The 25,627-nt window shown below is 43.4% G+C and overlaps 1 protein-coding gene across 1 annotated transcript in view; it reads right to left on the bottom strand.

Annotated features, from left to right (window-relative positions):
• RYR2 (ryanodine receptor 2) overlaps positions 1-25,420 on the bottom strand; it is an 827,636-nt gene extending 802,216 nt beyond the window's left edge. The window contains exon 1 of the mRNA XM_059882653.1: positions 25,286-25,420. Within this exon, the coding sequence (XP_059738636.1) occupies positions 25,286-25,333 (48 nt within the window). The 5' untranslated portion in view covers positions 25,334-25,420. The remainder of the gene's footprint in view (positions 1-25,285) is intronic.
• Between the last annotated feature and the right edge of the window lie 207 nt (positions 25,421-25,627).

The following is a 25,627-nucleotide window of genomic DNA, read 5'->3' as shown; positions in this document are numbered from 1 at the left end:
TAGATGTTTTTCTGGAACTCTCTTGCTTTTTCAATGATCCAGCGGATGTTGGCAATAAATATGGTGGTGGTTTAGTTGCTAAGTCATGTCCAACTCTCGTGATCCCATGGATGGTAGCCTGTCAGGCTCCTCTGTCCATGGGATTCTCCAGGCAAGAATACTGGAGTGGGTTGCCATTTCCTTTTCCAGGGGATCTTCCCGACCCAGGAATCGAACCCAGGTCTCCTGCATTGCAGGCAGATGATTTATCAACTAAGCTATTAGGGAAGCTCCATATAAAGCCCCAAAGCCCCATATAAAGCCCCATATATAGCCCCATATACATATAAATAGATATAATACATTTATATTATATATAAACATATATTTATATTATATATAAGCATATATATTATATATATAATATATGTGTGTATATTATAAGTATATATTTTTCTCAACCAAAAATGCAAAATGATTAAGCCATGGAATGTTGAATTTGTTAGTGACTTAGTTGTATGATGTGACCAATTACACCACAAACAGTATGTAGAACAAGGCAGTGGAGGTTCATTGTCACCATTAAGGAGAAAGGATGTGAAATTAACATGTTTGCAGGTTAAAAAAAACTCAGTTAAAGGAAATAAAGAAATACGATGCACTGAGTAAAACATGGAATGTAAACAGAAGTAAGTTAGGCAGGAAGAACCTTCATAATGGCACAGTAAGCCAAATCCAAAACACCTGGTGTAATGGGCATGGATTGGAAGACCCAAAATAGTCAAGATGCCTATTCACCCCAAATTTGTACACAGGTTTAATGCAGCTCTTGTCAAAATCCCAGGGAGACATATTGGTAAATACAGACAAGACTATTCTAAAATGTATATGGAAAGGCAAAGGAGCTACAATGATAAAGCAATGCTGAAAAAGAGGAATAAAGTGGGAGGAAACATTCTACCTGATTTCAGTACTTATTAAGTGGCTATAGCATTCAAGACCATGTAGGAGAATTACCTGGTGGTCCAGTGGTTAAGACTCTATGTGTCCAGTACAGTGGGAACAAGTGTGATCCCTGGTCAGGGAACTAAGATCTTGTATGCCACCAAAAAATAAATTGGACAAAAAAAGGGACGCTAGTATTGATGAACAGACAAATAGATGATGGAGCAGATTATAGAACCCAGAAATAGTCCCATACAACTATGGCCAAGTGATGAATCTGCATCTAGAAAATGAATCAAATGCAAATTTTATTACTAAAAAATGAATACTGAAAATTCAAGAATTCAGTAGATGGGTTCACCAGCTAAATGGACAAAGCAGAAGAGATTTGCAAACTGGTAGAAAGATGAGAAGGAAATCTCCGTATTGAAGCACACAGAGATAAAGGAGCAAAAACACAGAAGAGAATACAAAAAGGACAGGGATAAAAAGAGCAAAATACAAACGGGAGTCCCAAAAAGTGGAAGAGAGAGAAAATGAGACAGAAGCAACTGTTTGAATAAATACTGGCCAAGAATTTTCCAAAAGGGATGAACAATATCAAGCCACAAATCCCAAACAGAATAAAAAGAATGAAAATATCTCCTTTAAAAATTAAAAAACATTAAACACATTTAAAAAAATAATAAGACTTACAGCTGATCTCCCAAATAGAAACAATGAAAGCCAGAAGAGCTGAAAGAAAAACCACCAGCAGCTGTCAATTCTATACTCAAACAAGGAGACATAGATGTTTTCACACAAAAACTGAGCAGATTTATCGTTAGTAGACTCAGGATAAAAGAAATCTTACGAAAGTTCTTCAGACAGGAGAAAAATGATCTCACATGTAAGCATGGTAATGCAGGAAGGAATGAAAGGTACTAACCAGTGTAACTTACTGGTAAATCTAAATGAATACTGACTGTTTAAAAAAAAAAAAAAAAAAAACAGTAACAAACTTGTGGTTACCAAAGGGGATAGTATGGGAAGGGTATATAAATTAGGAGTTTGGGATTAACATATACACACCACTTTACATAAAACAGGGTTCCCGAATTACAGGTGAGCTGGCTAGGAGGGCTCCCCCAAGTCTCCACCTCTGGGCCCTGGAGCTTTGGGTTTAGAGGCTCAGAAAAGTGATTTAGCCCCTGGCAGCCACCATTCTACTCTGTTTCCATGAATACAACTTTTTGAAATTCTACATATAGAGAATCAATGGCTCTTCTAAGGGGAACCTGTGCAGTGAAAATGATCACGGGACTGGAAACCAAGAGCTGGATGCTCACTTTCATCTCCTCCACTAAATTACTTTGTGACACAGGAGATCAAGCCCTGACCCTTTGGAGTGGAAGCACTGACTCCAAGACCCTAGACTACCAGAGAACTAACCCTAGGGAGTATCAAAGAGTGAGAACTCACACTAAGGAAACCACTTGAATACCAGACCCAGCATCATCCAACCATCAGTAGCACCCTGTGCAGGACACCTCATCTAAGCAACAAACAAAACAAAAATACAAACCCACTCATCAGCAAACAGGATTACCCCCTCACTCAGCCTTGCCCATCAGAGGAAAAACAAACAAAAACTCAGCACACATCTCACCCTATATGAAGCTTACGCAAACCACTAGACCAAACTTAGGAGGGCAGAAACCAAAAGGAAGAAAGAATTCAGCCTTGAAGCCTGGGAAAAGGAGACCTCAATCTCAATAAGTTTAAAAAAAAAAATGACGAAATGGCAGAGAAATACCACACAAATGTAGGAACAAACTAGAAACACAGAAGTCCAAATAAATGAAGAGGAAATAGGCAAACTACCTAAAAAAGAACTCAGAATAATGATACTAAAGATGATCAAAAACCTTGAAAACAAAATGGAGAAAATGCAAGAATCAATCAACAAAGACCTAGAAGAATTAAAGAATAAGCACAGAGAGATAAAATGGGCTTCCCTGGTGGCTCAGCTGGTAAAGAACCCACCTGCAATGTGGGACATCTGGGTTCAATCCCTGGGTTGGGAAGATCCCCTGGAGAAGGGAATGGCTACCCACTCCAGCATTGTGGCCTGCCTGGAGAATTCTATGGACTGTATAGTCCATGGGGTCGCAAAGAGTTGGACAGGACTGAGTGACTTTCACTTTCACTTTTCATATATAAAACAGAAAAACAACAAGGACCTACTGTATAGCACAGGGTTTAATATCTTGTAATAACCTATAATGGAAAGAATCTGAAAAAGAATAGATATACATATACATATATATGTATAAATGAGTCACCATTCTGTATATCTGAAGCTAACACAACATTGTAAATTAACTGCTTCAATTTTAAAAAATGGTTTTAAAAAGCTTGAGCATATGTATACTCTGGTCAGCAATTCCACTCACAGATGTACACCAACTAGAAAATACATATATTTAACAGGTTCATTTAACTATTTAATATTTTAGAATACCAATACCAGTTTTATTCCTAATAGAGAAAGCTGCAAACAACTCCATGTCTATCCACAAACTGTGGCATTGTTACTGTCGCTGTTGTTGTTGAGCAGCTAAGTCATGTTTCTTTGCAACCCCGTGGACTGCAGCACACTAGGTTTCCCTCTCCTTCATTATCTCCTGGAGTTTGCTGAAACTCATGTTTATTGAGTCAGTGATGCTATTTAACCATCTCCTTCTCTGCCACCCCCTTCTCCTTTTGCCTTCAATCCTTCCTAGCATCAGAGTCTTTTCCAGTGAGCTGACTCTTTACAACAGGTGGCCAAAGCATTGGAGTTTTAGCATCAGTCCTTCCAATGAACATTTGGGTTGACTTCCTTTAGGATTGACTGGTTTGATCTCCTTGCAGTCCAAGGGACTCTTAAGAGTCTTCTCCAGCCCCACAGTTCAAAAGCATCAATTCTTCAGTACTCAGCCTTCTTTATGGTCCAACTCTCCCATCTGTACATGACCACTGGAAAAACCACAGCTTTGACATACATGGATCTTTGTCACCAAAGTGATATCTTTGCTATTTAATATGCTGTCTAGGTTTGTCATAGCTTCCTTTCAAGGAGCAAGCATCTTTTAATTTCATGGCTACAGTCACCATCTGCAGTGATTTTGGAGCCCAAGAAAATAAAATCTGCCACTATTTCCACTTTAATGATGGGACCAGATGCCATGATCTTAATTTTTAGAATGTTTAATTTTAAGCCAGCTTTTTTACTCTCTTTACCCTCATCAAAGCACTCTTTAGTTCCTCTGCACTTTCTGCATTGGAGTGGTATCATCTGGGTGTCTGAAGCTGTTGACATTTCTCCTGGAAATCTTGATTCCAGCTTGTGATTCATACAGCCTGACATTTCACATAAGAGATGTGGGTTTGATCACCTGGTAGAGAAGCTTCCCTGGAGGAGAAAATGGCAACCCACTCCAGTATCCTTGCCTGGAGAATCCCATGGACAGAGGTGCCTGGCGGGCTACAGTCCATGGGGTCACAAAGAGTTGGACATGACTGAAGGGACTTAGCACTGAAGCATGCACATTCTACTTAACTCCACGGACATAATCAGATATATAACACATAGTCCTTGTCTGCTAGTAGCTCTTCCTAAGACTTAATTTGCCTCTCATAGACTTTTTTTTTTCCTATTAAAGTTTTAAGTACATTAAAAAAAACTTTTAAAATTAAAGTGTAGTATAAAACATTCATGTACAGTAAGGTACGTATATCTGAAAAGTACAGCTTGGAGAACTTCTGCAATGTGAACACATGTGTGTTACCACTACTCAGATCAGACATAGAAGCCTCCCTCAGACTCCTGCCCAGTAAGTACCTGCATCTCCAAAGGTACCAATATTCTGACTTCTAGCAAAATAGATTTGTTCTGCCTGTTTTTACAGTTTATATAAGTAGGATGATATCATATATGCTCTTTTGTGGTTGTTTTCTTTGGCTTAATATTGTGTCTGTGAGATGCATCTGATGCTGGCTCATAACTGTCATAGCTCAATGCTGCAAAAGTAGGAAGAGACACCTGGAGTCAACAGCAAGTTTTGCCTTGGAGGACAACATGAAGCAGGGCAAAGGCTAAGGAAGAGTTTCATTAAGAGAACACACAACACAAAAGATGACTCTACACATGGACATCACCAGATGGTCAATATTGAAATCAGATTGATTATATTCTTTACAGCCAAAGATGAAGAAGCTCTATACAGTCAGCAAAAACAAGACCAGGAACTGACTGCGGCTCAGATCATGAGCTCCTTATTGCAAATTCAGGCTTAAAATGAAGAAAGTAGGAATAACCATTCAGACATTCAGGTATGACCTAAAACACTTTATGATTATAAAGGCTTCCCTGATAGCTCAGTCTGTAAAGAATCTGCCTGCAATGCAGGAGACCCCAGTTCGATTTCTGGGTTGGCAAAATCTGCGGGAGAAGGGATAGGCTACCCACTCCAGTATCCTTGGGCTTCCCAAGTGGCTCAGCTGGTAAAGAATCTGCCCACAATGTGGGAGATCTGTGTTCGATCCCTGGGTTGGGAAGATCCCATGGAGAAGAGAAAGGCTACTCACACCAGTATTCTGGCCTGGAGAATTCCATGGACTGTATAGTTCATGGGGTCGCAAAGAGTTGGACACCACTGAGTGACTTTGACTTCATTTCACTATGATTATACAGTGGACGTGACGAATACATTCAAGGGACTAGATATGATAGAGGGCCTGAAGAACTATGGACAGAGGTTCATAACATTGTACAGGAGGTGGTGACCAAAACCATCCCAAAGAAAAAGAAATGTAAGAAAGTAAAGTGGTTTTCTGAGGAGGCTTAACAAATAGCTGAGGAAAGAAGAGAAGCAAAAAGCAAGGGAGAAAGGGAAAGATATACCCAACAGAAAAGGGAAAGATATACCCAACAGAATGCAGAGTTCCAGAGAAAAGCAAGGGGACACAAGAAGGCCTTCTTAAATGAACAATGCAAAGAAGTAGAGGAAAACAACAGAATCAGAAAAACTAGAGATCTCTTCAAGAAAATTGGAGGGATCAAGGGAACATTTCATGCAAGAACGGGCACGATAAAGGACAGAAACAGTAAGGACCTAAGAGAAGCAGAAGAGATTAAGAAGAGGTGGCAAGAACACACTGGAGAACTATACAAAAAAGGGCTTAGTTACCAGGATAACCACGATGGTGTGGTCACTCACCTAGAGCCAGACATCCTGGAGTGTGAAGTCAAGCAGGCCTTAGGAAGCATTACTACAAACAAAGCTAGTAGACGTGATGGAATTCCAGCTGAGCTTTTTCAAATCCTAAAAGGTGATGATATGAAAGTGCTGCACTAAATGTATCAGCAAATTTGGAAAACTCAGCAGTGGTACTAGTGGTAAATAACCCACCCACCAAGGCAGGAGCACCACCTAGGAAGCCCCATCTGGGCTAAAGGGGCCAAGGAAGCTGCAGAACAGGATGCTGCAAAGAAAAAATAAAGTGCTGCTGGCAACCTGTGATTAAGAAAAATACAAAAGAAGAAAGGTTTAAGATAAGCTCATATTCCCTCACAAATACTTGACACACAGGAAGTAATAAATATTAATCCATCGTTGGTAAATGCAGGAATATGCATACATAGATAACTGTGGTCCCATCCAATACATTCATAATATCACCATTCAATGAAAACATCAGTTTAACATATGGTCAATCCAATATTTATAGCCTTCATAATGAACTGGAGAAACCACAAATCAATTAAATAAAAATGTAGTTAAAAATGAGAGCCTGAAAACTTTTTAATTCATCACCTACCTCAAAAAATATAGCCTCTGTCTCCTATAATTTACAGTAACTTCTCTTCTCTCTTCCTCACCCACATGAAAAACTGTTACACTTGTGATATTTCAGTTCATGACACAGAAGAATCTTATCAAAAAGACTTGAGCAATCATTTTCCCCTACCCATAAAAATTGGCTGAATTTATCTAACCTTAAAACTAGACTCCATTTATCCACACTACCAGGCCCTTCCTTGGAAGTTGTCCTGCTAAATTAAGCAGAGTTCTTGACTCTGATGGTTTGAACAAGCGGAAGAGGGTGCCATTATTCATTTTCTCTTTTACGCAAAGATCTGCAAATCCTTCTCTTTGATTTATTTAGCAGCCTCTTTTGGTCAGACTTTAGTTTGCTCCATTATTCATATCAGAAGGCAACAGCATAAACCATCACTAATGCTAAGATCTGAAAATCCATTTCTGTATCCTGAGTCTATCCTCAGTCATCCAGCTTGCCTACATACACACCACCCCCTTACAAAACTCTGGGCTTCAGACTGCTCACATGTATAGAGAAACAGAGACATGATGGTCCTGCTCTGTCCCTACTGTGCCTGCATGAAGCCGGTGTCCTGTACTGAATCATTGGTACCATTCTCTACCAATGGCTTTGCTGGGGGCCTCTCCAGAGTCATATTCATGTTTGTGAGATCTTACGCCCGATTTCTTGTTCTGCCCACCAAATGAAATTCTCAAAATATTGTTCTGTTGAAAAAGTCCTTGGCAGGACCAAAACTGGAAGATGTTCTGCTAACAGTAGACATAATATTGTTATCATTCTACAATGAAAATGTTGGGAAGCTGTCTCACCATCTTCTAACTTGTGCTTGAGTGTTACCACCCTCATCTCCCCTTCTTTCAACCAGGATCGTAAGCAGTACAACCAGGCAAAAAGATGGTAGAGTCCCAGGAGTAGAGAGGAAGAAGTCTCTAGACTATATGGCCCAACGCCTCTTTTCCTTCCATGAATTTCCAAAATCCTCTTCTACATTTGCACAAGAGTAATTTCCTTCTCTAAGAAAGGAGGCAGAACTGGATAGGTGTGATTGGGTAAGTCTGAGTGAGAGCCCATTCTAACATTTAATTCTGGCACCTAGAAGAGTGAAAGGTAGAGCCCTTGACCTTCTAAACTATGAGGATCTCCCATGCCTAGCAAATCCTGGCAGTCCTGGGCCTAGCTGGGCAAGACCAAGAAACAGATAACATGACTCAACACTTCACCTAGTGCGTTACTGGTTGAAGAAAGTTCTTAAAAAAGTACAGACTATGTAAATTTAACTAACATTTGGCATACACATATACATTACATACCTATGTGTGCTGCAGTGTGCTAAGTTGCTTCAGTTGTGTCCAATTCTATGCGATCCTATGGTCATAGCCCACCAGGCTCCTCTGTCCATGGTATTCTCCAGGCAAGAATACTGGAGAGGGTTGCCACGCCCTCCTGCAGGGGATCTCCGCAACCCAGGAATCGAACCCATGTCTCTTACATCTCCTCCATTGGCAGGAGGGTTCTTCGCCACTAGCACCACCACTAGAAAAGGTAAGATGTGCTGTATCTAACTTGATAGAGGCAAAGGTGATATACTTTTATCTTAATTATGTGTCTGATACATGGTCAGCATGCAGTGTGGCTAGTTGAGAAGATCCTATCATAACCATCATCTCAAAAGGAGTTTTCTTTTCAGACCTTGTTGTGCGCAATGATTGAGGCCCTGAAGAGATTAAGACAATTCTTTGTTGTTAAGTGCAGACATCTGTTGAAAGCTTTTACTTTTATATCACTGATGTTAAGTATGAAACCAACTGGGATTTGCATACTTAAATGCTATATATACTTACTGCTCAAATTTTTTTTCAAAACAGATCTTTGCAAGCTATAAATTGTATCTGTGGTGTGCTGCCAATTAAATTAACATGTAAGCTTTATGGGAATTAAAATATCTCAGAAAAATGTAAATTGCTTAATTCTCTGAAAAATTACTGAAATTGACATAGCCAGCTAAACTACGTATCACAGTAGGAGAGCCAAGGGCAGTTGTTACCAGAAGAACCATTTTGTCTTCTAAGATATTTTGACATGTTCCCCTGATCTGAACTGTCAGAAAACCGTTCTAGCATATTCCATTTGCTGAAAATTATTTGTGAAAACGTACATAAGCCCTGCAATCTTTTTGAATCAGTAGCTATGGAAAAAAATAAATAAAGCCACTAGCGAGATGAACTTCTCCCACTCGTCCTAATGGATATGCTAGGCTGGATTATTTAATCACCAGCACCATGCAACATCCAAACAAAACACGCCCAGCTTAGGATCAATGAAGCTCTAAGTTTAATTGCTTACTGCAAGGTTCCCAGCAGAAAATGAAAGCTTTCGAAGCTAACCTGAAACCAAATGAAGATAGTGTGTGCGCTCAAACGAGGCAAAGTAGTAAGTAATTCTCTGCTAAAAGAGAGGATGTGTCCATGTATTTGTGTGCACAATTATGGCAGCAGGTGGAGGGCGGGGCAGTCTCTAGCCTGACCCGTATCTAGGCCGTTGCTCCACTGAAACCATCGATGGATTACGGGCTCTCCCATAAGGAAAAAAAAGGGGGGGGGGGGCGGGAATAATCAGTAGCTTTCTGTCAACCTTGCTTCCCCGTCAAGCTACCACCTCTCCTCCTCATCCTCCTCATCAATCGATGATATCTACCTGTGTCATCTAACTCTGCTTCCCACGCCCTCCTTGTCTGAGAACCCATCCATTTCCGTGGCTTTGCTCTCACACCAGTGGTATCCAAATCTTAGGTCTCAGCGAGGCTGTGAGGGAGCACCTGTTCCCGGCCTCTCTCCTGGCTTATAGAGGCCCTCGGCATCCCCCAGCTCAGAGAGGCATCGTTCCAATGCATCTGTCTTCACATGGTCTGCTCCCTGTATATCTCCACATCAGCTTCCCTCTGCACGTGTCTCAGTCCAAATTTCCCCCTTTTTATAAAGACACCAGGTCATACTGGAGTAGAGCCTACCCTTGCTGCTGTGCATGCTGAGTCATGTCCAACTCTTTGCAAACCCATGGACTGTAGCCCAGCAGGCTCCATGGGATTCTCCAGGCAAGAATACTGGAGCAGGTTGCCATTTCCTCCTCTTGGAGATCTTCCTGACCCAAGGATTGAACCTGTGTCTCCTGTGTCTCCTGCATTAGCAGGCAGATTCTTCACCACTGCACTACCTGGGAAGCTCCAGAGCCCACCCTTATGACCTCATTTTAGCTTCGCTACCTCTGTAAAGACCCTGTCTCCACATTAAGACCACATTGTGAGGTCCTGAGGGTTAAGACTCCTATTGAAACATTTGGAGAGGGATGTAAATCTAACTATAACATACCTTAAAATCAGGATGTCTCAAACTAACCCCACCACCTTCCCCTAAAACGTGCACTTGGACCATGTTTGTTTGAGTCTCCCAGGCTCATCCCTATCTTTTGCTTTTCCTCACATCGAATCTGTTATCAGTCAATCCTGTACACTCTTCCTCCAGGACAGCATCTCTTAAGTCTTCCCCCTCTTTTTCATTCCCACAACCACCACACAAATTCAGGCTGAATTACCTTGCACTGAGTACATGGTGACTGTCCTTAATAAGCTTCTTAGCTCTGGTCTCTCTCTGATCTCACTATATCCCAATTTATTTTATAAATTGCTGCCACATTAATCTTCCTGACAGACAGCTCTGACCCATTTCCCTCACGAGAGAGGAGGAAAAAAAAATAATAACTTCAAGAGCCTTTCTTACCTTGTAAATTCAGTATAAATCCCTGTCCCTGGTGGTCTCAAGTTCCCACCCTTCAGGGATTAGCCCAGCCCACACTCTCACATCATGTCTTTCCCAAACATGGCCCCATGTATTTCCGGCTGTTTCCATCAGAATCCTGCCAAGAAAAGAAACAGCAATCTCAAAGGGCTTCTTTAAAAGGCACTGAAGGAAGAGATCAAGGAGTGAGCATGGAGGGTACTGGAGCCCAACAGAGAGGGAGAGACATCCAGTGACCAGCCACAGTGGGAAGCTGGTACCAGGCCTCCATCTGAAGCAATGAGCAGAAGTGATGAGAGCTCCCTGGCACCCAGCAGAAACAAGCACCTCCTGGACACAAAGAGGTCAGAGACAAGTGAAAAAAAGCATCGAGGATGAGAAAACAGAGAGTACCAAGCCACTGCCTCTACTTACATCCCTTCTCCCCTGGGATCCTGTCTGCCCATCTCCCCAGACTGATTCACCAAAATCCTATCCATCTTTAAAGGGTATATGAGTGACATGAAAGATAATTCTTTCCTGGGAAAAGCAGCACTCAAACAAAAACGCACACGTGTTTAAGACTTACTGAATTCATAATTAAATGAAAGCACCAGTGTGACATTGCCACATGTTCAAAGGAAAAGCCAAAGAACATATGAATATATGCATCCATCAGGAAACCTGAAATGAATGTGCTTGCTGCTGCTGCTGCTAAGTCACTTCAGTCGTGTCCGACTCTGTGCGACCCCATAGACGGCAGCCCACCAGGCTCCCCCGTCCCTGGGATTCTCCAGGCAAGAACACTGGAGTGGCTTGCCATTTCCTTCTCCAATGCATGAAAGTGAAAGGTGAAAGTGAAGTTGCTCAGTCATGTCCGACTCTTAGTGACCCCATGGACTGCAGCCTTCCAGGCTCCTCCGTCCGTGGGATTTTCCAGGCAAGAGTACTGGAGTAGGGTGCCATTGCCTTCTCTGATGAATGTGCTTGCTGAGTGCAAAGCTGCTCAGTATCCACACCTGCATGCCACCAGATACAATCTGCATTTTCTCTGATCAAGAATCCAAGATCCAGGAACCATTACCATCAGTTTTCTACAACTTAAAGAGTTGTAAAATAGCTCAAAGTTGAACGAAAGGTAAAGATAACTCAAGTGAGGGACTGATGGAGAACAGGGAACCCATGATTCTTTTCATTATTGGCCAAATTTAGTCTTTCACAATCTTCCCTGACTACTGGAAGGGAGGAAGAAAGGAGGAAAGGAAAGAAAAGGGTTTTGGCATCAGAAAGACCTTGGGCTCACCACCAACATCACTTACTCATGAACTGACCTGAAGTAAGTAATTTCACTACCTACAGCTCAGTTTCTTGATCTGTACAATAGCAATTAACTGCTTTATGGACTAAATGAATTGCTCTGGGAATCAGATGAATGGTGGCAATCCTGAGCCAAATAAATGGTAGCCAACATACCTGACGGAGAAGGCGATGGCACCCCACTCCAGTCCTCTTGCCTGGAAAATCCCATGGCCGGAGGAGCCTGGTAGGCTGCAGTCCAGGGAGTCACGAAGAGTCGGACTGAGCGACTTCACTTTTACTTTTCACGTTCATGCATTGGAGAAGGAAATGGCAACCCACTCCAGTGTTCTTGCCTGGAGAATCCCAGGGATGGGGGAGCCTGGTGGGCTGCCGTCTATGGGGTCGCACAGAGTCAGACACGACTGAAGTGACTTAGCAGTAGCAGAAGCAGCAACAGCAGCAACATACCTGAGGTCCTTTTGTTTTCCATCACTACAAATCATGGAGTTAGACCAGAAGCTCCTTTTCAATCTGAAAACTGTGTGACTGTAAATGCTGTCTCCTCCATGAAGACTTAGACCATCATCATTACCAGACATGGACCCCTGCTTCCTCAGCATCTTCTCCCATACCAGTTCTCTGTCTCATGTCTACTCTGTAGTAGAACATTTACTCTCTCCTTATTCCCCATCCAACCCACCACACATAAGAAACTCAGGCCAAGGGGGAGAGAAGGGATGGATTGGGAGTTGGGGATTAGCAGATGCAAAGTATCACACACAGGAAGGATAAACAATGAGGTCCCACCGTACAGCACAGGGAACTGTATTGAATATCCTGTGATAAATCATGATGGAAAAGAATATGAAAAAGAATGTATGTATGTATAACCGAGTCGCTCTGCTATACAGCAGAAATTAACACAACATTGTAAATCAACTATACTTTAATACAATAAACTTTAAAAAAAGAAACCCAGGAACAAGCTCAGATACTTTGGAGTTCTAGCACACAGAATGGCCCCTGATACACAGTAGGTACTCCACAAATATTTCAAAATGAACTCAAAGAGAAGATTAATCAAAACCACAGTGAGCTAAATAAAAAAAGGAAGATATGTAAAATGGCAAAAAAAAAAAACAGAGAACTATCACATAACCCCACTAGAATGGCTTTTCTCAAAAAGATAAGAAATAATAAGTGTTGGTAAAGACACAAAGAAAAGAAAACTCTTGTGCAATGTTGGGAATATAAGCTGGTTCAGCCACTATGGAAAACAGTACTGAGAATCCTCAAAAAAATTAAAATAGAAAAAACTACCATATGATCCAAAAATCCCACTTCTGAGTATTTATATGCATGAATCAAATACACACACAATGAAATATCATTCAGCCATAAAAAAGAATGAAATCTTGCCATGTGCAACAATACAAATGGACCATGAGGGTATTAAGCTAAGTGAAATAAGTCAGACAAAGACAACACTGTACGATCTCACTTATAATGAGAAACTAAAAACAAAAACAAAACCACCAGACTCACGGAGAACAAATTGGTGGTTGAAGACTTGACTCATTGGAAAAGACTGTGATGCTGGGAGAGTTGACTCATTATCTGATGCTGGGAGGGATTGGGGGCAGGAGGAGAAGGGGACGACAGAGGATGAGATGGCTGGATGGCATCACTGACTCGATGGACGTGAGTCTGAGTGAACTCTGGGAGTTGGTGATGGACAGGGAGGCCTGGCGTGCTGCGATTCATGGGGTCGAAAAGAGTCAGACACGACTGAGCAACTGAACTGAACTGAGGGAGGAAGGGGGGGTGGTGGCAAAATGGATGAAGGAAGTCAAAAGGTACAAACCTCCTTGATTTTAGTTATGAAATAAATAACTCCTAGGAATATAATACTAGGGGCTTCCCTAGTAGCTCAGACGGTAAAGCATCTGTCTGCAATGCAGGATACCCAGGTTCAATCCCTGGGTCGGGAAGATCCCCTGGAGAAGGAAATAGCAACCCACTCCAGTATTCTTGCCTGGAGAATTCCACGGGCAGAGGAGCCTTGGCGGGCTACAGTCCATGGGGTCGCTGAGAGTCGGACACGACTGAGCAACTAACACAGGAATATAATGTAAAGTATGGTGATTACAGTCAGTATGATATTACTGTATTGTGTGTCTGAAAGTTGCTAAGACAGAAGATCTTAAAAGTACCTGTTGCTGTTGTTCAGTCACTATGTCATGTCTGTTTGCAACCCCAATGGACTGTAGCACACCAGGCTTCCCTGTTCTTCACTATTTCCTGGAATTTGCTCAAACATGTCCATCGAGTCGGTGATGCCATCCAACCATCTCATCCTCAGTCACCCCCTTCTCCTCCCGCCTTCAATCTTTCCCAGCATCATGGTCTTTTCCAACGAGTCAGTGGCCAAAGTATTGGAGCTTCAGCTCCATCCGGTGGCCAAAGTATTGAAGCTTCAGCTTCAGTGTCAGTCCTTCCAATGAATATTCTGGGTTCATTTCTTATAGGATTGACTGGTTTGACCTCCTTGCAGTCCAAGGGACCCTCAAGAGTCTTCTCCAGCACCGCAGTTCAAAGGCATCAATTCTTTAGCACTCAGCCTTCTTTATGGTCCAACTCTCACATCCATATATGACTGCTGGAAAAACAACAGCTTTGAGTAAATGGATCTTTGTTGGCAAAGTGACATCTTTGCTATTTAAACGCTGCCTAGGTTTGTTGTAGCTTTTCTTTCCATAAGCAAGCATCTTTTAATTTCCTGGCTACAGTCACTGTCCATAGTGATACTGGAGTCCAAGAAAATAAAATCTGTCACTGTTTACACTTTTTCCCCATCTATTTGCCATGAAGTGATGGGACTGGATGCCATGATCTTAAGTTTTTTGAATGTTGAGTTTTAAGCCAGCTTTTTCACTCTCCTCTTTCATTCTCAAGAGGCTCTTTAGCTCCTCTTCACTTTCTGCCATTAAAAGTGGTATCATCTGCATATCTGAGGTTGATATTCCTCCAGCAATCTTGATTCCAGCTTGTGAGTCATACAGCCTGGCATTTCACATGATGTACTCTGCATATAAGTTAAATAAGCAGGGTAATGATACACAGCCTTTACATACTACTTTCCAAATTCTGAACTAGTCTTTTGTTCCATGTTCAGTTCTAACTGTTGCTTCTGGACCTGCAGACAGGTTTCTCAGGAGGCAGGTAAAGTGATCTGGCATTCCCATCTCTTTAAGAATTTTCCACAGTTTGTTGTGATCCACACAGTCAAAGGATTTAGCATAGTCAATGAAGCAGAAATAGATGTTTTTCTGGAATTCCCTTGCCTTTTCTATGATCCAAAGGATGTTGGCAATTTGATCTCTGATTCCTCTGCCTTTTCTAAATCCAGCTTGTATATCTGGAACTTCTCAGTTCACATACTATTGAAGCCTAGCTTGAAGGATTTTGAACATTACCTTGCTAGCATGTGAAATGAGTGTAAAAAAGTTCCTATCACAGGAAAGATCCTATCACAGAAAAAAATATAAAATCTTTACATGTGGTGATGGATGTTCAACCAAACATGCTGATCATTTTGCAATATATACAAATATCACTATCATTATGTTGCATATCTAAAACTAATAAAATGGTATTTGTGAACTGTACCTCAAACAGATAGACAGACAGACAGGTGGATGGATAATAAAGCAGCCTCACAGGGAAAAAAATAAAGAAAAAACAGGACACTGGAGCAGAAAGGGATGGGACCACAATTATTGCTTCTCCTTTCCCAATTCATTCATCCTCTTTTGCATGAGCAGGACTCAAGCTGGGCTAATATTTGCAGGCTTTCCTGAGCGATGCACTTCTCTGAAGCAGCAGCGAGACTTTTAAACTCAGTAATAATACCCCCTCTTCAGGAGATGATGGTCCCCTTTACTGTCACAAAGAGGACAGCAGCAGAACTGGAGGCTTTAAGCTTCTTTGACAGCCATCAATCAGAAACAGTTCATTCCAGCTTTTCATTTGTCTGTGACTCAAGAGGAAATGTTCTCCTGACATGTCACTGAACCTACCAGCCAGAACTTGTAAGCCGATCATAACTCCCAACAATGGGCACTCTTAAAAGACATCATGTCAGATGTGTCCAGGACCAAAGGGGATGGAGGGAATATTCTATAACGAGAGAGATAAAAGAGTGCCGAGGATTCAATTCAGTGAGTGTGGGCGAGTATCTGTCCCTGCTAACGTTTTCAAGTACCCTAATCATCCTTCAACGTGCTGTTCTTCTCTGAAAGGACTGTGTTCTACCCGATGGGATCATAATTGTACGTGTCCCTGAAGTACTTTATGATCAAAATTTGGTAAAAAGAAATATGGAATATTTTGAAATATTCCATAAAATAAATATGAAATATCTTTCTTTCGTGTGTGTGACCAGAATTTCCACATGAAAATGTCTTTGTGTGTGTAAAATAAACACAGACTTTCAGTTCAGTTCAGTTCAGTTCAGTCGCTCAGTCGTGTCCGACTCTTTGCAAACCCATGAATCGCAGCACGCCAGGCCTCTCTGTCCATCACCAACTCCCGAAGTTCACCCAAACTCACGTCCATCGAGTCAGTGATGCCATCCAGCCATCTCATCCTCTGTTGTCCCCTTCTCCTCCTGCCCCCAATCCCTCCCAACATCAGAGTCTTCTCCAAATGAGTCAATTCGCATGAGGTGGCCAAAGTACTGGAGTTTCAGCTTTAGCATCATTCCTTCCAAGGAACACCCAAGGCTGATCTCCTTTAGAATGGACTGGTTGGATCTCCTTGCAGTCCAAGGGACTCTCAAGAGTCTTCTCCAACACCACAGTTCAAAAGCATCAATTCTTCGGCACTCAGCCTTCTTTACAGTCCAACTCTCACATCCATACATGACCACTGGAAAAACCATAGCCTTGACTAGACGGACCTTTGTTGGCAAAGTAATGTCTCTGCTTTTCAATATGCTATCTAGGTTGATCATAACTTTCCTTCCAAGGAGTAAGCATCTTTTAATTTCATGGCTGCAGTCACCATTTGCAGTGATTTTGGAGCCCAGAAAAATAAAGTCTGACACTGTTTCCACTGTTCCACCCACTGTGCCCTGCATCTGCCTTGGCTCCCCAGTGAGAGTTAAGTTCTTCTTCAAGAAACTGGCAAATACTTACGATTGCCTGGCGACAGTAGGTGCCAGGCACCGTTGCCTAGTGGAGGTCTCATCTGGGCACACGTGTTAGTGGTTCTTGCTCTGTGGACAGAACTCTGCTTGGATAATGGGCACAGAGGCAACTCTGAACACCCCAAGTCAGCAACATGGAAAACTTCAAGTTTCGATTTCCAGAAGAAACATCATTGTAGGACTCTTACTGGGCCACTGGAAGCAGGAAGAGCAGCTTTTTATCTGGGCTTTGAGGCCAACTATCTATAATGTTTAGGAAATCCCAGAAATATGGGTCAATTCTTCACCAGCCCAAGGAAAAAAAGGGAAGCCAGAGAAGCACTTCAAAGCTGAGATGTTGGAGAGCAAGACATCACTACGAGTTTAGTTGCTGATGCTGTGATCCACAAAGATGAAAATACCCAGGAACCCCCAGAATCATCCAAAGTATGCATGTCCAATATTTGTTCACAGAATGTATTATTAACATATGATGTTCTATGCTTGTGCTAAAGGGCCCCTTATTTGTCTATGAACTTCTAAGCAGCCAATGGTCATATGAAATTTTTTTTAATCCACAATAATAGTTGATGTGCTTGTTATACATAGCGCATCATAGGTACAAAATATATATTTGTTGAAAGCATAAGGGAAAAAAGATATAGAAGAAACTATCCTTCAGCTTCTAGATTCTGAATCTAATGCATTTGTTTGACTGTTTATTACAAATAAATGACAATGGATGATATTGTGGGGGAAAAAATGTGATGGCCAGTCCCAGGGCAAGGTTTTATTACACTCATTCTTCTAAATGGTTTGAGTCTGGCTGACCCCAGGACTCTTCACAAGACAATGAGCCGCTCAGAGGTAAACAATTCCCCATTTTTCAGTTCCCAAAAGAATTTTTATGGGACCCTCACCAATCCCAAAGTTACCCAATCACTTAATGGCCAAGTCCCCATCCCAACATTCTTCTCATAATTAATGAAGACGAAAGTAAGTGGATAAAATCTCTCCACTAGATGCCCCTGTAATGCCCAGGAAATCACCTCACCATCTAGAAGCTTCTTATTTGAAGAACAGATTGTGAAATGAACCCAGGGTCTCTCCTGGGCAGCCCCTATCACTCAGACTCACTTAGCCCTTCCTCTATTCCCCTTCTTGCTTCGTTCACGTGTCTCAGTCACTGTCCTCTCATTATTTCCTCACAAGGGTGAGACCTTGCACGATGGGGAACCCAAGTAAGGTGTCAAGAATCAGATTATTCTGATTCAAGGAGAGAAGTCAGACTGTGTATGCCAGGAATTCAGAACCAAGGAGTGGTGGCAGGAACACAAGGGGGTTAAGGGGATGCAAAGGCAGGAGGATCCAAGGTGAGCTGCAGTGGCTGGGAAAGGGGGAATGACGAGGGCTAGCACAAGTGCTGGGGTGTGAAAGAAATCTAGACCTGAGCTAGGTGGCCAGGGAAACAGTGACAGGAGGTGATGACAAATAAAGAATGAGAGGAACAAAAAGAACTGAACTAATGCGCTTAGTATCTTTAGGTTTTCAGGAAATTTTTTAAAAACTTTCATGAGTCCCTAAACTAGGTCCTGGTGGACTCAGGTGCTTTTCTGGAGATTAGGATCACACTGGTATGTTTAAGCCAGACCCACTGGCCAATGCACAACCACTGGGAAGAAGAGCCACTGGGGGACAGAATGCACACATACTCAGGATGGTGTGTACAGAGTAGGAGGGGATGGTGTGTACAGAGTAGGAGGCCTGTTAAAACAGGCCGTAGGCAGCTGGAAATGAGAGTCCAAAGGCCAGCAGATATGGGAGGGTTTCTTCTATGCAAAGAAACAGCACTGGGAAAGTTCGTGTCATTCCTTTGGCTCCCAGAGCTGGATGAAGCCACAGTTATGCTTTTCAAACTCTATTACCCCAAGGATCCCAGACCGTGAGGCACAGATAAGCTCACGAAGACAGAAGAGTGAGAACTAGAAATAGGACAGCAGCTTTGGGGACAACTAAAGATTTGGAGTAGACAAAGTGAAAAGAACCCCAAAAAAGTGTGACTGGAAATCTACAAAAATAACTTAAAATGTATCCTAGCTCCAGAGGCAGACAGAGGAGCTTCCAAAAGGAGAGCCAGGTTGGTAGAGTTTGGTGAGGTCTCAAGGAACAGGATTGGGGGGGAATATTTAGATTTGGCACAGAGGAGGTTACTGTCATATCATCTACTCAAGTGATTTTAACACAAGTGAGCTAACACTTACCTGGAGTGGTGGAGACAAGCAGTGGGTGGAGACCACATCTTAAGGAGTTGAGTGGTGAAAGAAGGCTAGGGTCAAACAAAGGAATTTTAAGACAGAAGAACTTAGCATGATTCAAGATTGACCAGAGGGAACAAGTGGAGAGGGAGGCAGAGAAAGGATGGAATGCATGCAAGATGCCCATCGTGGACCAGCGAGCAAGTACTGTACTGAGATCTGAGACATAAGCGGGATTGCAACTTTAGAAAGGAAGAAAGAAATGTCCTTGTCAGCAGCTAGGACAAGAGGCCAGATTTAGACAATGAACCCTGTGAAGGCAACAATAAGTCTAAAATGGAACAGGTGGACTTAGATCTACTGTACAAAGAATGCTGTGCTAATAATCCAGAATTATGAGCAATTCTTCAGAGATTGTCACATACTTTGCCTTACTCTAATGCTGCTATCAGAGAAGGCAATGGCACCCCACTTCAGTACTCTTGCCTGGAAAATCCCACGGATGGAGGAGCCTGGTAGGCTGCAGTCCATGGGGTCGCAAAGAGTTGGACATGACTGAGCAACTTCACTTTCACTTTTCACTTCTATGCATTGGAGAAGGAAATGGCAACCCACTCCAGTGTTCTTGCCTGGAGAATCCCAGGGACGGGGGAGCCTGGTTGGCTGCCGTCTATGGGGTCGCCCAGAGTCGGACACGACTGAAGCAACTTAGCATCAGTAGCAGTAGTAATGCTGCTATTATGGGCTGAATGTTTGCATACTCCCAAGTCTCCTGTGTTGAAATCCTAACTCCCAAGGGGACAGTATCAGGAAGTAGGAGAGGTAATTAGACCATGAGGGTGGGACCCTTGTTAATGGTGTTAGTGCCCTTACAAGAAGAAACAGACTCACAGACTTAGAGAATGAATTTATGGTTACCAGGAGGGAAAGGATGAGGGGAAAGGATAGTTAGGGAGTTGGGGATCAACATGTACACATTGCTGTATTTTACGTGGATAATCAACAAGCATAGCACAGGGAAACTCTGCTCAATGTTATATGGCAGCCTGGATGTGAGAGGAGTTTGGGGGAGAATGGATACATGTGTATGTATGGCTGAGTCACTTTGGTGTCCACCTGAAACTATCACAACACTGTGAATCTGCTAAACTCTAATATAAAATGTTTAAAAATAAGTAAATAGAAGAAACATAAGAGAGATGATTTTTCTCTCAGCTATATGAGGATACAACAAGAAGACAGGCATCTCAAACCAGGAAGAGAGTCCTCATCACATACTAGATCTGCCGGCACCTTGATCTTGGCTCCACCAAACTCCAGAACCATAAGAAATAAATGTTTGTTGTTTAAACCACACAGTCCCTGGTATTCTATTACAGGGGTCTGAACCAAGACAGTCATTAATCTGCAGTGTGATGCTGGGCCAAACCATTTCACCTCTCTGAGCTTTGCTTTATCTGCATAATGACAGGGGAAGGAGACACAGGGGAAGACAGGGTAATGTTTTCCAATGGTCTCTTCCTACCCAAGTATCTCGGCGTTTCTACATGTGCTTTTCCCATCTAATTGTTCCATGCCAGCCTCTAAATCTTTGCTTTGCAATTATAATTGCAGACCACTTGTTTTCCTTACACTGAATCCTTAATACCTAGCATCATGCCAGGCACATAGAAGGTATTCAACAAACGTTTTTTTAAATTAACAAAATCTCCATAATGTCAGAGTTTCGGGAGACAAATGCGTGCCTTGTCATCACTCCCTCTTCCCCAAGGGCTATTTACAGAAGCACAATCACCCAGAAGTTGTAATCCTTTCTCTGGCCATTCAGCCTTGATAAAAACACTTATCTAAAGCCAAAGGACAAACAAGATGGAATGTCAAGTAAATTAGTGCCCTAAGTGTTTCAGATCCTGCCCTTCCTGCCAATGTGCACACACCAATTTCTAGATTAAGAAAAATAAGTGAAAAAAATAAGCCTGGGTCGGCTTTCCAACAGTTCCTTGGGAAAAGAAAAGAAAATACCACAGTGCATACCTACTGATAGCTCCTCATGCCTTCATTATCAAGGGAGCAAAAAGTGCTCACCCAGAATCTGGTTTGTACTCTGTGCCATTCCCATAGCTAAGAAAACTGACTGTGTCTCCTCTTCGCTGTAAACCAAAAACACACTTCAGCAGCTGATAAAGCAGGCTTTCTCTCCTGGAAAAGACATCCACCTAAGATCTGAGTTTTAGTCTTGGTTCCACACGGCTGAGCAGCTGACTTTGTACAGTTAACCTGCCTGGACCTCTATAAACTGGGGCTACACATTCCAGTCTGATCTATTTCCCTGAGTTGTACACTGGCATTTACACGTTATAATCACTCTTGTGGCTCAGCTGGTAAAGAATCCGTCTGCAAAGCGGGAGGACCTGGGTTTGATCCCTGGGTTGGGAAGATCTCCTGCAGAAGGGAAAGTCTACCCACTCCAGTATTGCAGCCTGGAGAATGCCGTGGACTATACAGTCCCTGCAGTCACACAGTCAGACACAACTGAGCGACTTTCACTTTCTTTCACCATTAATTGCTGAATCCTTTCTGAAAAGCTTCCTATCAACAGCAAGTCAGATGTGGAAGCATTGAGAAGAAATTTATGGTGAAATATTTCATTCTGCAAAGGAAGACACATTCCTATCAGAAGAAATTCTGCAACCTGGATTAAGTCTGAAGTCTCAACCTTTGCATAAACGCAAAACTACAATACACAGCACACCCCCAGAGTAACTCCTCTGTGCTTACACAAAATGAAAGAAAAGCGAAGCACTTAGGAAAAATCAACTCCAGTATTTTACATCATAGTTTGCTTACAGTTAAGGGATTTCATCATCGCTATTCTGGTAAGCTAAGGATATTTTTAAAATAAAATAAACAACACGTCCCAAATCATGGTTGTGTGTGGAAATGATAGTGAATAAAATCCATTATGGGCTGAAGATGTATTTCACAATAGGATTCTTCTAAGTGTCCAGCATGTTCAGCGTTTACATGTATATATTCTTAATTTCTCTCACAGATAAACATATCAGAGTAGGCTTGCTTCTAGCTGGTGGGAAAGCCACTGAATGGATGATAATCTTTCATCTGTGTAAGCGTTTAAAAAGAATATTAGCAAACTCACAACTGCATAATGGAAAAGAGCTAGGAGAGAGACCAACAGGGGCTAAACAGTGACAAAACTCCCCTTTACAAATGAAGAATTAATTAACTGATTAATTAACAGCAGCAGACATAACTCAGGGACAGAATCCATTCAAGGCTTTACTTTTGCTTCTTTTACAGTGATCATAAACCTCTGCAAGAAGAAGACGGAAGAAGAAAATCTTTCTGTGGACACAAAGATGCCAAAGATTCAACAATGCACTGCTGTGCTTGAATAAAAATCCACGAAAATATTTAAGGTGCTCTACTCAGAATATACGATATGTCTGGTCAAATTCACCATTATGGCCTTTTAATGACTAACAGTTTGACTTTTTTTTTTTTTTTAAGCAGGACAGTTATCCATAATCTGTAACCATTTTATGTAGATGCGCAGGTTGTTAATACTCCCTGGGCTACCAAAAACACAGAGAAAAAAATGCTCCCCCCTCAAAAAAGGTAAGAACTACATTCTCTCCATTCCTACTTCCATTAACATTTCTGAACCAACAACATTCTCAGATTAACAGAATAAAATAGAAAGGAGCAAGGGCAGACAGAGGAGTGAGAAAAGGTTTGAGAGATTCTGTATTAAAACTAAAATTTAGGGGGAAAGGCATGTTTTCCATTTAGATGTTCATGCCACACCACACCAAAAAAATTCCCCTGCTCCACCAAGCTACCTCCTTCAAGGTCATTTATCATCAGCACAACAGCCTACGGATGTTTTATTAAAAGAAAAATCCCAGCCTAGGACTGCCAGATCTCTACCCAGGACCCACTTATCAAAGGTGTCGCTGGGGCTGACAGGCAGCTGTCCAGGGGCACAGACTTAACATTACTTTATATGTACAGAAGCCCATCAGCAAGCACATTACCTCGGTCCCCATTAAGTATTCTGATAACACCACCTCCATGAGCTCCGCTTAACATTTAAGCCTACAGGAAGGCCTTGAGTGCACAGAGCCTTCCAAAATTTTCTAGCTAATTTTAACCCTATGGAGTATGAAAAAAAATTGAACTTAGAGATTACACTGCAACTAAATATTTTACCCACCCAAACAAAAGCTTTCACGGTACTGAGAAACATCTTTTCATGTGGCTTTTTATTAGTTATTAGAAAAGCATATAGACAGTTTTCCACTAATAAATAAATAAATAAATAAAGGTAAACTGTCTTACTAGTAGGCTGAAAATACTCCTGATGAGCAAGGTTTTCCTGAACTGGTTCTTTAGAGCTGGGTGGTGGAGCAGTAGTACCACCAAGAGCATATGTAATGGTGCATGACTCGCAGCTATTAGATCAAATCACTGGCCAATCTGATGTGTACCCTGGATTTTATTCTTTCTAAAGCCCCTACCCCCAAGCAAAAATGAGTGCAAAAAAAAAAAAAATTAGAAGAGCTAAATGGAAAAACAGGCCACTTAGAACGCTCTTGGACAAATGTACTGTTTTCACTCGTTCAGGACCCAAATACATCATCTAGGCTCTTTTTGCACCCAGAAGTTGCTATCTGGTTAATATTTCAAAACCTAAGTCTCGCTCTAATTGTGTGTGACTGTGGGGTAATTGTAAGTGGGCAGCGACAGCTTTTTCACTGTTGGGGAAAGAAGAGACTAGAGAAACTGCAGTCTTTGGCGGGGGGATGGGAGGTGGAGGGAATCCTGGAAGGGAATATCCTTCGGAGAGGAGGAGGCAAGTGCAGGGAAAGGAAAGACCCAATGGATGCTGTAAACGCTAACCCGGCGATTCTTAACCAGAAGTTACGACATTTTCTTTTGCCAAGGAGCTCTCCAGTCCCAGCTTCGAGGGGACCAAAGCCTCACCCAGGGAAGTATCTGCAGCGTTCGGACGAATCAGCGACAGGAAGGAGCAGTGCAAAGAGGTACTTAAGGAGAAAAAATTTTATTAGTGTGAAGCCAACCTTTCCCTGCTGCCACTCAGTATGGAAATTCCGGACAGCCTCCCTGCCCTTACACACACGCGAACACACACACACACACACACACACACACACACACACACACACTTTGCTGCACTCAGTGTTCAATAAGCCAACATTTAGAGAACGACGCGTTCGCGAGGTCCCCCGCCGCCCCCGCGTGCGCGTGCACAGACACTCACTTCCCATCCCTTCCACGTTCTGCGAGCAGTCTCAGCACCACCAACGGCCCAAACCCAGGCACCTCGATGTCCACGGAGACGACTCTCCCTCCCCTGAGCAGCACCTCGACTTGGGGGCAGTCTCAGGACACGTCCTGCACCCGCTTCCCCGACCCCCGCCACGCCAACTAGGCGAATCCCCGGGTTGCGTGACTGCGCGCGGGTCTAGCCCGAAAGCCGAGAAACCGCGCCGCAGCGGAATTCCGGGCAACAACCGCGTCCCCGCCGGTCCCCGCTCCCCACGGCCACTCAGTCTGCACTGTGCCCCCGGCTGCCCCGAAAGTCCCAGCCTCGCCGACCGGTCAGGCTGGATCGGCAGCCCCCGAGTCCCCAGACTCCCGGGGCTCCGAGGCTCCCGATCTCAGCGCCCCGGGACCAAGCCAGTGCGCCGCCGGCCGCTCTTCGCGCTCCGGCCACGCTCCGTCTCCGGGCTTTACACACGGGCGCACAGACACGTACCTCCCTTCCCTCGCCCCAGCACGCACACCTGCGCCCCCCGGGAGTTGCCCGCCTCCTCCCGCATCGTCGGAGGCAGCCCCCTACCCGTCCGCGTGTCCCACTGCCGACTGCCGGCCAGCGGATGCCCCGGCTCCCTCTAGCCGCCCCCCCTCCGGGGGAACCCGAGACGCGCGGCGCTTACAGTTCGCAGGAATTGGATCTCATCCTCGCCTTCGCCCCCATCGGCCATGGCTCTGCTCCTTCTTGCAGGGGCCGGCTCCCGAACCCCGCGGAGCCCGGCGTCGCTGGCGGTGGCGGTCCCTCGCTGTGTCCCCTGCTGCTGCTGTTCCTGCTGCCGGGAGCCGGGGGCGGGAGGGGTCCGAGGCTGCTGGGTGCCGAGCGCCAGGCGGTCCCCGCCTGCAGAGCGGAGGAGGAGGCCGGCGGGCGGGGGCGGCGGAGGCGGGAGCCTCCCTGCGCCGCACTGTGCGGGAGGAGGGCGACCTGGCCCGGAGGACGCGGGCAAGTGGCCCCGCAGCCCCGCCGC

Source organism: Bos taurus, chromosome 28, assembly GCF_002263795.3.
Source record: "Bos taurus isolate L1 Dominette 01449 registration number 42190680 breed Hereford chromosome 28, ARS-UCD2.0, whole genome shotgun sequence".
NCBI classification, from domain to species: Eukaryota; Metazoa; Chordata; class Mammalia; order Artiodactyla; family Bovidae; genus Bos; species Bos taurus.
This window is presented reverse-complemented; position numbering and strand designations above follow the sequence as displayed.